This window comes from Anarhichas minor, unplaced genomic scaffold (genome assembly GCF_050575085.1).
Source record: "Anarhichas minor isolate MPS153535 unplaced genomic scaffold, ASM5057508v1 ptg000062l, whole genome shotgun sequence".
Taxonomy (NCBI): Eukaryota; Metazoa; Chordata; class Actinopteri; order Perciformes; family Anarhichadidae; genus Anarhichas; species Anarhichas minor.
In genome coordinates, this window is record NW_027466508.1 from 2,286,065 (window position 1) to 2,299,380 (window position 13,316).

At 43.2% G+C, this 13,316-nt stretch overlaps 1 protein-coding gene across 1 annotated transcript; it reads left to right on the forward strand.

The window, feature by feature from the left end:
* The first annotated feature begins 1,997 nt into the window (after window positions 1-1,997).
* On the forward strand, window positions 1,998-5,046 carry irx5a (iroquois homeobox 5a). The gene is made up of 3 exons (XM_076078000.1): window positions 1,998-2,354; window positions 3,258-3,660; window positions 4,337-5,046. Exons 1-3 carry the CDS (start codon window positions 2,112-2,114, stop codon window positions 5,044-5,046), a joined length of 1,356 nt encoding a protein of 451 aa, XP_075934115.1. The 5' UTR covers window positions 1,998-2,111.
* Window positions 5,047-13,316: the final 8,270 nt, after the last annotated feature.

Below are 13,316 nucleotides of genomic sequence, written 5' to 3' on the forward strand. Positions count from 1 at the left end.
ACGAGCGGATTCAATTGGTTCTTCCTGTAGCTGCTGTTTTGAGAAAAGTTCCAGTAATTAGTAGATTGTCTAAACACTGCAGGAGGCTGTGACACCACTGTAGGTCTCATCGTATCACTGTCATCTGATTATGGTAGGGTCGCTTTGTGCAGCCATCCTTCTTTCTTTATTTCTCCCTCCCTCTCTCTCTCTCTCTCTCTCTCTCTCTCTCTCTCCCTCTCTGAAGTGTGCGTCGGCTCCCACTGTACCAGCGTCATCATTCTCTGCTCTCTAGAGGTTTTCAGAGCGTAAAAGAACACGTGACAGCGTGTGCACACACTCTTTAGCAGCGCCTACAGCGATCCCTTTCGGCTTATCTGAGACTTGAACTGGAAAGTCAATCACCAGGATGAAAATGGCTTGTAGATGGCTGATAAAAAATAGTGAATAATATTTATAATAGCCTATTAATATATTTATTTTTTTCAAAGCAACGTTAGTCAAGCGCATCATGCAAACCAGGTTAATTTAATTATAAAACTCTCTGAATTATTATTTGACTTTTTAAATCAGGAAATAATTCAACAATAATAAAGTTAATACTATTTTTTTTTCTTCCCTGGGCTATGGCATAACAGACGTCTAATATTTGTGAAATAGGCCTAAACAAGGTAATTGCCGCTTAACAGTGGCATATTAAATAAATCTTGGCTCCAGTATTTCACCACTGAAACGTATCTGCAGTGATCAAATGAGATTACATCCACTGGTCCAGGCGGATTTGGTGTAGTTGGCACTAATCTGCCCTGGCTTGAGGGTTTATGACTTTCTGGGAGTGTGTATCTGACTGGTTTATTCCAGGATCTATTGCAAAAACTATTTAGCCGTCGCCCACAGTAAATCGTCCAAACACGGCGCAGACAGGACATTATTCAACAATCACAGCACATAAATGTCGATAAGGCAAAGTTTGTTTACACACAGTAACTGTTCTCATAGATGTGTTCGGCCAGCTGCTGTTTGCGCCATCTTTCACTTTTCAGTTGTCACATATCTTACCAAAGAAAAATTCGTCTGGCGTTAGAAAGTCGACGTGCACAACAGTCGTAATCCATTTGAAAACCCCCATTGCGGATTTTAACGCAAGGCGCGCGGAGATCACGGAGCATCAAGTCTGTTGATTTAACGCACATATACTTAAAATGACGACATTTTACCAACAAAGAAAGATTAACAAAAAGAGAGCGCAGCAATGGAGCGCCTTTTTTAATTCCTGCCGGTATCTTGCAAGCCCATATCCCCACATCCTGGCACACAACAGCCGATTTGTTATTGATCAAGTGTGAAAGTGACGGCTTCGTGTATGGGGGGGGGGGGGGGAAAAAGAAGAAAAAAAAAAGAAGAAAGTTGGGAGTTGACAGACTCGCATGATGTCGCCATCCAAAGGGGGGCTGCCAGGCGCACTTGAGACTTACTGCAACGAGCCTTGTTAAAGGGTGAAAAAATAGAGAAATAGAGAATGAGACGGATTGTTAGTTAATGCGCGAGAGAGGGAGAGAGAGAGAGAGAGGGAGGGAGGGAGGGGGTGAGAAGGAAGAGCAAGAGAGAGAGAGAGAGAGAGAAAGAGAGAGAGGGGGAGAGAGAGCATGGATTTGGGCAGGGCTGTGGTTACCCAGCATAAGCTCGCCTTTTCCTTCGGTGACTACACCCCGAGAGGAGGAGCATAGTAAGCGTCAGGATCCTCAATTTTTCAACTTAGCATCTTGGCAGGACATTTTCCCAAGCAAACCCCCCGTCCGACGGGTAAAAAAAAAAAACTTCTGCGCGGGCATGAGAGCGAGGGTTCAACTCAGATAAGGAAGCAACAGAAAAACAAACCGAGACAAAACAGCCGACGGACAGTGGCTGGCTGGCCGGCAGCGACCAAAATATTCCACCCAACACCTAAGCCTCTCTTTATTTAATCACTTTTACTTTTTTTCCCCTTCACCATTGTCATTTAGAAGGAGGAGGGGGGGGGGCAGGCAGCTGGTCTGCAGACACACGGCTCTATGCGCTCCGACAGCAGCGCATGAGAAAATAAAGGGAGGAAAGTGCGCAAGTTAAGTGGCTTAGACTCTCCGGGCTCCAGCATGGCGTATCCTCAGGGCTACTTGTACCAGCCGTCCGCGTCTCTAGCCCTGTATTCATGCCCTGCGTACAGCACCAGCATGATATCGGGACCCAGAACCGAGGAACTTGGGAGATCCTCTTCGGGATCTGCTTTTGCGCCCTATGCCGGATCTACCGCGTTCACCAGCGCCTCGCCAGGCTACAACTCCCACTTGCCATACAGTGCGGACGCGGCAGCGGCTGCCACATTCACCTCGTACGTGGTGAGTAAACTAAAGGTGATTATTAAATCTAATAGGAAATACAAAGCGAGGACATATTCGCTCGTTATAGAAGTCCAAAATACCCACTGTGCATGCGGAGTCAAGCGATTAAGAGGCAAATGTGCGTCACTGGGGAGTGCGTGAATATAATGTTACAGAATGTCAGGTCAAGAAAGCATGTTGTTGGGGACAGAGGTATTTTAACTGCGTTGTGTGCTATTACGTGGCTCTTAAGGAAATTGTAGTTGTTGTATGAGAAAGCGTGGACAATGCTGAGCCGAAGCGTTATGCTCATAACCGACGCCGTGTGATGGCAATTTATGTCACTGCATGTTTCCTGCAATCATATTAATTGTGCCAGTTGTAAAACTGAAATATCGCAACTTTGGACAAGAGAAAAACGGAGGAAAATTGTCTTTCACTTTTGTTGTTTTCTTGTGGCAGCACACGTAACTCATTCAGACGTGGCTGCACTACAAAGGCGGATCCCAGTAGAATAGGCAAATAAGCACAAGTGTATAAGGCCCTTTGTGCATAATGTAAATACGTTGTCATAATTGCAAATTGTAGAATTGTAATGGCGAGAATAATATTCGCTTCATGCTGACATATAAATGACATGTAAATAATAATAAAAACGCATATAGCAACTGAAATTGCAAATACCCAGTCATGTTAAAAACAACTTCATACACATTAACTTCAAACTTCTGGATTAAAACCAGTGTATTCATGTATGTGTGTGCGTGTGTATGCGCGTGCGTGCGTCGGTGCGCGCAAATGTCCATGCGCGTGCATGTGTTCATGTTTGTGTGTCCTTTTAACTATTTTTGAAGCAGTCCAGAAAAATGAATGTGAGCGAACTTTTACACACTTTTTCATTATTATGTTTCTGTATCACAGGGTTCTCCCTATGACCACACCACGGGCATGGCCGGCTCAATAGGATACCATCCTTATGCATCACCCTTGGGCACCTACTATGGTGACCCAGCATATCGTAAAAACGCAACCCGGGACGCCACCGCCACCCTGAAGGCCTGGCTCGGCGAGCACCGCAAGAACCCCTACCCGACCAAGGGAGAGAAGATCATGCTGGCCATCATCACTAAGATGACCCTCACCCAGGTGTCCACCTGGTTCGCCAACGCCAGGAGGAGGCTAAAGAAGGAGAACAAGATGACCTGGACCCCTCGGAACCGGAGCGAGGACGAGGAGGAAGACGAGAATATTGATTTGGAGAAAAACGACGACGACGAGCCAAACAAGCCCACAGACAAGGGAGACTCCACAGACACAGAAGCAGGTTGGTGGTGCAGAGAGAGAGAGAAAGAAAAAAAAGCCCAAAAAAAAAAATCATCAATTTTTCATCGCAGTCATTTCTACTCAGAGTGCAAAATTGATTGCTGGTTAATGGTGGTATATTATTTATAATGGGACAATTGCTTTAAATAATAATCACCTTGAACTCCCCTCGTTTGACTTCTCGGGGGCTGAAATTGCTGGTGACGCAAAGTGTTTAGCAGTCAATTTATCTTTAACTGCATAATAAGGATACAGCTGGTGTATTGCGCTGGGTATTCGGCTACAAAAATATCGCCTTTGTATGCTCATTATATTCCAGCTTTGAACGGTTGATGAATGCTTATTATCATCATGAGCGATGCGATAATAATTAGTACTGGAAATATATTTGTGAATTAAAATAGTCAACTTGCTGTACGCTCAGACTTTAATTATATCACACTGTTGTACTCTTTCATAATTATGGAGAGCAATTCGCTCACCTTTTTTTACATCACACATCTTTATGAGGGACATTTATAGCATGTGCTACAAATGTTTAATTTTACAAATGCCTAATTATGTTTATACATCCGATTCCAGTTTGCCTCGCGATCGCCCGAAACATATGTTCCAGTTTCATCAACGTTTTAATGTCACGCTTATTTGGCAGTAACTATTCTTTATTTGTGCTTTAGATCATAAACTGCTGAACCCAGGGGACATAGGCTGTGACAGATTTAAAGAGGAGAACCATGGCAAAGACACGGATCCCCTTCTGAGCGACTCGGAGTTAAAAGACCAGGAGGAGCGGACTACAGAGTTGCTGCCGGATTCCGTAAAACCAACCACTTCGTCTCCCTCGGCGGTGCCCCGAGGGAACCAGGCCGCTGCGCAGCAAGACAAGCCGTCAGATTTGAGCCATGCGCCGGGTACGGTGACCAGCAACGTGACCTCTGTTATCCACTCGCCCCCTTCGGCCCCGAAACCCAAACTCTGGTCCCTTGCGGAGATCGCCACGTCCTCAGACAGGTGTAAGGGCAGCGGCGAGGCGCCACAGGCTTGCCCCGGTTTGGGTCAGAGCGCAGTAATGGGCACCAACGCGTCTCCATCACGGTCCTCCCCCCATTGCCCGCTCCCCAACAGCACGGTCCTATCCAGGCCTCTGTACTACACCTCCCCCTTCTACCCCGGCTACACGAACTATGGGGGCAGTTTTGGACATCTTCACAGTAACCACGGCTCGGTAACCACGGGCTCCACGGCACATTTCAATGGATTAAACCAGACTGTGTTAAATAGAGCAGAGGCTTTGGTAAGGGAGAGCCAGAAAGTCAGAAGCCAAACGCAGATAGATCTTTGTAAAGACTCCCCTTATGAACTAAAGAAAGGTATGTCAAACATTTAATACCTGATTATTTTCCACTCAGCGCGGACTTTTATTTATTTTCTTTGTGGTTGCATTAAAAAAAGAAAAGAAAAAAGGACAATGATGAAGCAAATTCTGAGAACATGTTATTTTCAGAGCAAATGCTTATCTTCAAAGATTTAGTTTCTGAATGGTTAATCCTAAAGTGTAAAGAGAATGGTCTTAATCGCTGCAGCCGCCTAAGTCTATTTGTATTAAAGACTAACATGTATATTTAATGTAGCATTTTTGTATTTAAAATGGACAACACACTATCTTTGAAGTAAATTATGGAAAGAAAATATATGCTTGTGCAGCGATTATTTTTGGTGAGCCATTGGCTTTGCCTGACATGTGTCAAAAGTGCTTCAAGGCCAATTTATCTACACGAAATATGAATTCAATTTTGCACCGTGACAGATGTTTCTATGGTAAACCATTTTGGTAGTGAGAGCTCTGACAAACTGAAAGTAAAGGCCTACATTCAGCAGAAAGATGTTGGAATATCTAAACAATAAAAGGGTTCAGTTTCATTTTGGGTCGTGCAAATATTCAGTTTTTTTTTGTGACTGAAAAATGTTGGAAACAACACGGAAGTACATTTTGGTCAATGGCTTATCACTATTTTATTTTTTCTTTGAATACAACGAGGCCCTCTTTTTACTTGAGCATGATTCTAAAAGTGGATATTGATATAATAACAACACCGAGGCGCAGTCATTTAACCCAATTACCTATCGTGTTTTATGCAGAGCAATCAGGTGGTGAACTCCGGTAATGAGCTCGATTTTATGCCAAATTTAGAGCTCATTACTATTTTCCAAGGCGTGGCAAAGCTGTTAAAAGGGACGCGACCATGCATTTAGAACATACTGGCCTATTATATATCATTAATGGAGAGTCTCTTTAATGGCGCGTTAGATGTGAAACACTGGTGTTTGGAGGAAAGGGAGAAAGCTGTCATGCACACATGCAGAGACAGACCGATTACACTGTGCAGCCGGTAGCCAGGCGCTGTCCTCTAACTCTTCCAACTTCTGCAGGTAGGTGTCACACTTGCTCCTAATTTCAGGGGGACTCTTTGTTAATCCGTCACGGAAACCCATCCCTGATCAAATGGCCTGGTTAAAAGGAAGTGGAGCCAATGGGGCACACACAATGATCACAGTTATTACGAGGATTATAGCAACTTTGACAAGTGGATAAAAAAAAAAGCACAAATTACATACTTGACCGACATGCAGAACAAAAAAAAAACCAGAAGGGTATTTCCGAGGCAAACTGAAGAAAGAGAGGTGCTTTTTTTTTTTTTTTGCTGATGATTTATTAATGCTGGATTTATAGATTCAACGAAAGAAAAATAAAACTAAACAACAATTTACTGTGATTATTATGAGGATCACTATTGCTATTATCAAATATTATTTTGAGGCATTCTCAAAAAAGGAAGAGATTTGGGCCACTACAATTTATAGGCCTATTTTTCTTTTTTATTATTTGACCTGATATTTCTGACTAACATTCGTTTATTCTGTGGTTTTTACAGTGTAATTCAAACGGCACAGAATTATTATTACCATTATCATTATTATTATTATTATTAATGTTGTTATTGTTGACCTCCACTGAAGTGGGACAGCATGCTCTTGTTTATGGCTGCCATTAATCTCCATAGTTTACTTTCCCCTTCTCCAATTTGAAATCTCCCCTGAGGTTTATATAATTCCCTTAGCCTTAATGTCCTCTACTCGGGCCCTCTATTTTAATCTGACAGAGTGTGCTGGAGCAGTGATTGCGACACATCAGCCGGCTAAATAGCATAATTATGTTTTTTCTTTGCTGGTCCCCGGAGGATTGAACTGTTCGATGCAATGTCCCCTCAGAGAGTATTAAGAGTTTTATTAGATATCGCGTCGATTTCTCAGAATTGATTGAAGAAGTAACATTTCACAGGGACAATATACACACGATTTCTGCGGTGTAAATCATCTGTGTGGGAATAGGTAAACACTGTGAATTGTGTCGTGTGTGTGTGTGTGTGTGTGTGTGTGTGTGTGTGGCGGAGGGGGTGTGGGGTTACAACGGTGCAAACCAAACGCAGAGCCGGGTGATGGAGTCATTCCGATTAACTTTCTTAATTTAAAAATACACGGGGAATGTTCGGAGGATGATCTGCCAAACTATCCCGAACAGGAAAATACATGCCTGACGATCCTCTCACTATTGAAACCGCCTTAAAAAAAACAGACCACTTTTTTATACTGCTTTTATGCTGTAGATATATATATATTTTTTTATACATATTATAGGTTATCATATATTTGTTTTTCTCCCAAGCATGTCCACATTTACCATTCAGCTCTGTCTCCCCAACTGCTGTTTATCAAAAGGCACTAGACAGATATGCTCCTGAAGAGTCTGCACTGTAATTAGCCTATTTATTATTATTATTACTATTAATATCATTAGTATCATTATGTTTAAAGTAAGTATTTCAATCATATATTGTATTCCCATAGCATATATCGACAGCTTATCTGATGTCACTGCATTTCAGCTCAACATGGTCACTATATAGGACATCGTATCGTGTAAAAAAAAAAAAAACTCACTAATTAAAATATAGGATATATATTTGATCGTTGATTATACTTGTTCTATTTCTGGGCGTGATGAAAGCCAGTCAATTAACCCCATGATTACTTGGAGGAGCGGAGCGAGAGGATGTGCAACCCTTCATCAGAGGCATGGTATAGCCTGCAGGGGAGATGCTCCCTGCAACTTAATACAACTTGGTCCCTGGCTTCCCCTGCGCTTGAATGGCGTGTCGGTTCATTGTTGGGATTGCTACAATGTGAGAATACTAAGTAGGGGTGAAACCGTTCCCACGTGTGGAAATGGGGGAAATAATCCGACAGGAGAAGAAGCAGAAGAGAAAAGAGGAGGATAAGGTCTGTACCCTTCACTCCGACTTTGTTACTGTTGAGCGTTCAGACGCACAATCCGGGGTGTTTGGGGAAAAAATGCTTCTTATTACTCTCGTCATATCAATTAAACATTTTTTTTTTTCTTCTTCTCCAAAACTGGAAATAAAGGCCATTGGATAGGCTACGTGAATCCGAAAGGCCGCGACTCACGGTTTATTTAAATTGAACTATTAGGCTAAATACTCATGCTTACACGCGAACGAGTAAAATGTACCTTTTTTTGCCAATCGAAAAAAAATGCATAATTAGTATTTGCATATTGCTCTATCAATAGAGACACACAGTAAAACTATCGTATTCTTTGTCAGAACACCAGCAACAGCTTCTCCGTCGGTTTGTGTTTACTCTAAAAGTAGATACGACAGTGTTGGTGTCATCAGGGAGACTTTCAGTGGTGACTGAAAATAGTGCTAATATAAGACTAATGAATAACATGAGTAAACCGTGGATTCTTGTTTGTTTTAGACACTTTTGGGAACGGTAGGATCTAATGAAGTGAAAGTTAAGTCTGGCATCCGTGGCCCCGTTAAATCACTTTATTATTGTAATTATCTTGGCATCCTGTTGTACATTCATCACAGGTATTATTGGCGTTGGATCAACCACTAAAATATGTGTTTTCCTATAATAGAAGTTTACAATTCTTCAGGCATAAAAAAAAAAAAAACATAAGCACTGGCCGAACTAAAGCATACGTATTTTAGAGGAGCGCACGTGCCATTAAATTGTTTATATTAAATGCCATTTGCCTGGTGACCCAGTGGGTCCCGGTTTACCCAAAGTGCAAGCCTGAAATATGTTTGGCAAGAGATTCGCTGCAGGGGCAGACTTCTGAAGAAACTTGGAGCTGTGGACCAAACAGATTAGACACCTGCCACTGGACAGCTCTGTGCACGCCTCTCAAATGCTACTGTGTCGGACCACAAGGTGAAACCCAAACCTGCTGATAAACACACTCCCAATATCACTGAGGGGATTACTCTGCGGACCAATGCGGTGCGTCCGTATAAACAGCCCGCTGATAAAGAGCCCGTCTACACGGCACTCATACGTATACGAGTTGGGGTCAAATTTAGCTCAAATGTGTAAAAAGACACCAGCTGTACTTGACCTGAACAGGGTGTGTGTGATCAGCAACACGGTTGTGGCCTAATGCGGTATGGGTTGAAATAAAAGGAGGGTGTTTTTTTTTTTTTATTATATTATATTTATTCAGAAACGGGGTTCGTTTATATCTGGGACTGAAATGCAGTCGGCTGTTGAGATATTTCTTTCCCCTGGATTTTCACTTTTCCTCTTCAAAAATAGCCCTCAACTTCAAAAGGAAACAAAATATCACTGTGATGCTTTACTGGGACCCGCTGTGCATCTGATGCAGACTTGTATTTCTAAAGCATATGCAGTATATTCTATAGTGCTGCAATAATACCATTATAACAAATTGTATATTTGGCTCTGAGTTTTTCAGTCCCTGCATGATGTGTCACTCAAATATGAGCGATGAGTTCTTTTTCATTAAGTTCTAAATGTAAAGAAGTGAGCGACTCTTCTTTAGTGAGGAGTTCAGGAACTGCTCATGGCTATTTAATCATCGTCATTTCCTAAATGAGAAGGGTAATTGAGGACACAATATCTCAACTTTAGTCTTCTGGCAAGACTGAACACGAGACTGGAGTTGACAGGATGTGAGTCGTGTCTGGGCCTAACAACTTGTAAAACAGATTCAATTTTACTTTGAATCAAACAACTGACGACTGAAATGTGTGCGTCCACCTATACTTTTTGGAATCCTGAAAGAAAAAAGAAAAAAAAGTCACGTCAAGGTAACTTGAGTCTCAAGCATTTGGCACCACCAGCGTTCATGTTAAGTGGAGTTATAAAACAGTCTTGAACACCCTTTAAAGCGACCCAGATAAGGTGACAGAGAGTGATTTACCACTGTTTTTTTGCACTTCATGGACTGTTTTTCTATTTCTCCGTGGAGTTCCTCTGGGAGAGATTACACGTGTAATTTTCAGCTGTGAGATGGTTTAAGTGTCCCCCCCCCAACATAAATAAAACATTTCTATGAAGAAGGGGAAAAAAGGGGGGGAGAAAAAAACTCTAACGAAGAGTGATGAACTATGAAGTCCTAGGAGGCCAGGGGTTGAGGTTGGGAGAATTGAGGCATTCAGGTCCAGTGGCAAATATAAATCTATTTAGGTATGCTTGGATTATCAAATTGTGTTCATAATGCAAAACCAAAATTAAAAAAACAGATTATTTTTTAAAAAGGTCATAGTTTTAATTCAAGGATGGATACAATTATACAATCAGCCTAAATTATCCCAAAAATATTTCAAGGACGCAGACAAGTTGTCTATCTCTAATGTAGAAATGACATAACACAAACAAATACCCACAGAGCGCTACTCTGCGAGCACCTTGACTCCTTGAGAGGAGCGGCTCATTGACCAATCTGCTCTGACAGCAGTGTGGCGTGAGCCTCTGACCCTCTGACTGCAAAGGGTCTGTGTTCAGTGGCCATGTAAGGGCTCCCCGGCGCTCACACTAAGGCGGTGTGGGGGGGAGGGGGGGGGGGGGGGGGGGGGGGGGGGGGTTCTGCCCTGCTCTGGAGAAGGCGACGTGTGCACACACGGACAGACATTAAAAACACATACATGCACAGGAGGGACTTAAACTCCACGCCAAAGCCCCTAAAGGTATGCACAGCCACAGAGCAGCAAGTGTGTGCATCCAGTGTGGAGGAGGAGGAGGAGACACCGGCAGGTTCTTCCTCCTGTGGACATGTACAGGTCCCGTCTGTACCCTCGCCTGGCTCCTGGCTCCTCCCTCACAAGGTGAGCAAGTTCAGCACCGCTCCTGCAACACTGACTGACGCCTGTGTTTTGTGACACAACCCTGATACTTTACATCCTCCTCAGCAGTTTTCATCACACACAAGGTAGTCAGGATATTTGTACATACGTAACGTGTGGATTTGTTAAATGGTAATAAAAGATGTGGTTTGCGAGGAAACATTAAGAAGGGGCGTCAACGTATGTGTTGTAATGCCCTCTGATACTACAATATTAATGGTTGTGATGAAGATTGATGAACTGTTTTCTTTCAGTGACTTCAGAGGGTCCAGGAGGGAGGAGGGGTACCAAGCTGCCTGACTGTTTATTTACATTTGCCCTTTTTAAATGATCCCTTTCTTCTCAACATCTGCTCCACATTACCACACAGATATCTGTCCTAATGACCGCTATAATGCCCGTGTTCACACACACACACACACTTGCTCCAACGTGAGCACTCACACATACCAACACTGCCTGTAACATTACCATTATCCACCATTCATCTGGGACACTTTACCCTCTCCAAACCACCTTGCACAAGAAATGGACCTTTTCTCACTGCTGGCCCTTTTGTTTGCTCCGAGCTTTCCACTTTTCTTCCCAGTTTGGTGTAGTCTGATGGATGCAAATGGGCACTTACTTAATTGGATCAGTTCCCAAGATGGAGATAAACGGGGCACTGCCTTTTTTTTCTCTTTTTTCTCCTCCTCCCCAAGTTATTTTAAGCCGCGCTCAGTTCAGCGGTGTGCGGAGAGAACGTTAATGAGGAGGGGCGAGGAGACGCCACCACTGCTGGACTCATTCAAAACTCTCTGCTCCAGACTGGCCCTCAACTCCCACACAATGAGGGAAGGAAGCCGCATGGGCCCCATGTGCCACGGTGTCTCAAAGCCAATTTAGTAAAGTGCCTGCTGGTGATGCAACTCGCACACCGTCCAATCAGGACGCACCACACCGGCTGCTCTGGTTTTGGTGCATGCAGGTAGCTGTGGGGTTGTGTCATTCAACAAACAAATTAGATGGCAGTCAAATCTGAACATAAACATGGAGTAAAACAAATCAGCTTAGTTCTTGCCCATGCCTGCTCATGTTACACTTGACACCTGAATATTCTAGACACAGATGAAAAAATATTCGGTGGTTTCTTTTTCTCAACTGAACTCCGCCGCCGCCACCCATACAAAAAAAAAAAAAAAAAAAAATCAAGCGGTGGCTGCATGCCAGTGGGAGTGTGTTGGCTGCTGCATCCTGATTAACAGAGTGGTTTACAGCCAACTCCAATAGGTAATCTCATCAGAGAGGGGCTTTAAACAGATAAAGACCACCCCTAACTACCCCCCCCCCCCCCAATCGCTAACCCCTCCAACTGCATCCCTTCCCACACGAGACCTCCCATCTAACGCACTAACTGAGAGCTGCTAATACCTGGAGAAGGCTAACATGGCCAGCCACAAACCAGGCTCAAATCTTCTATTGACCTCATTTTCAATAAAGAAGCCGTTTCCAGTCTGATGGATGATTTGTTGGTCTTGCGTGGAATGGCCATCTGGATGGAAGGATATGATCGCTGTAGTAGGTAGGCATCACCTGCCAGCTAAGATTTCTCTCTATGGACCAAAGCTTGCAAGCTGCAGCTATGTGTCTGTCCATGCGTCGCACTCGTGCTAATATGTTTAAATCAAGACTAGCTAAAAAAAAAAAGGAAGAAAGAAAGAAAGAAAGGAAAAAAAGAAGGGCTAATTGAATTTTGCACCATATGGTCACTGTTGGCTCAGTTTTTTTTCTTCTTCATCTCAAGTCAAACATGAGGTTATTTTGATTCAATATGAGAAAATCCCTGGTTGCATCTGGAGACATAACAGCAGTTCATTCAGTTATCAAAAGCTTTGTACCCGGGCCTCTTTGTTGGGGAATAAAGAGGAGGAATCCAAAACAAATCTGTGAAAGAGCTTTGGCTGTAGTAAAACCTCTTGTCCCACACAGGCTCCCTTTTTTTGTTTGGGGAGCTCAGATTGGGTTCACAGTAGCTGCACTTTAAGTATAGAAAGATCTGATTTATTAGCTTGTCAGGGGAAGCATTGTTCAAGAAAGCAATCAAAAAGCACTTACCTAGCTCCTCTAAAATTACTGCTTTTTTCACTGGCTAATTTGTGTAACTCCCATGGAGAGGCTGGCAAAGAGTTTGATGAGGCATATAATGATGATTAATGAATTTATTGCCCTGCTGCTCATCAAACGGTTGTAGTATATACTTCTCTCCCTTTCTTCCAATGTGTTGCGCAGGCTCCAGAGCGACAGAGATGAGATAGTGTTGCCCTCCTCCCTGCTACCTCCCTTTGGCAGTTAACCTGACCGACCTGATGGGCATGAGAACGTACAGGAGGGTCTGTGGGCAGATCGGGAGCACAATGGACAGTTTGAACTGGGAAAGGCAAGCAAA

Excerpts from the sequence above, each read along its gene's own strand:
- irx5a (XM_076078000.1), top strand. The coding sequence starts at position 2,112 with ATGGCGTATCCTCAGGGCTACTTGTACCAGCCGTCCGCGTCTCTAGCC. Across the intron at positions 2,355-3,257 it reads CCACATTCACCTCGTACGTG|GGTTCTCCCTATGACCACAC; the intron begins GTGAGTAAACTA and ends TCTGTATCACAG. Across the intron at positions 3,661-4,336 it reads CTCCACAGACACAGAAGCAG|ATCATAAACTGCTGAACCCA; the intron begins GTTGGTGGTGCA and ends TTTGTGCTTTAG.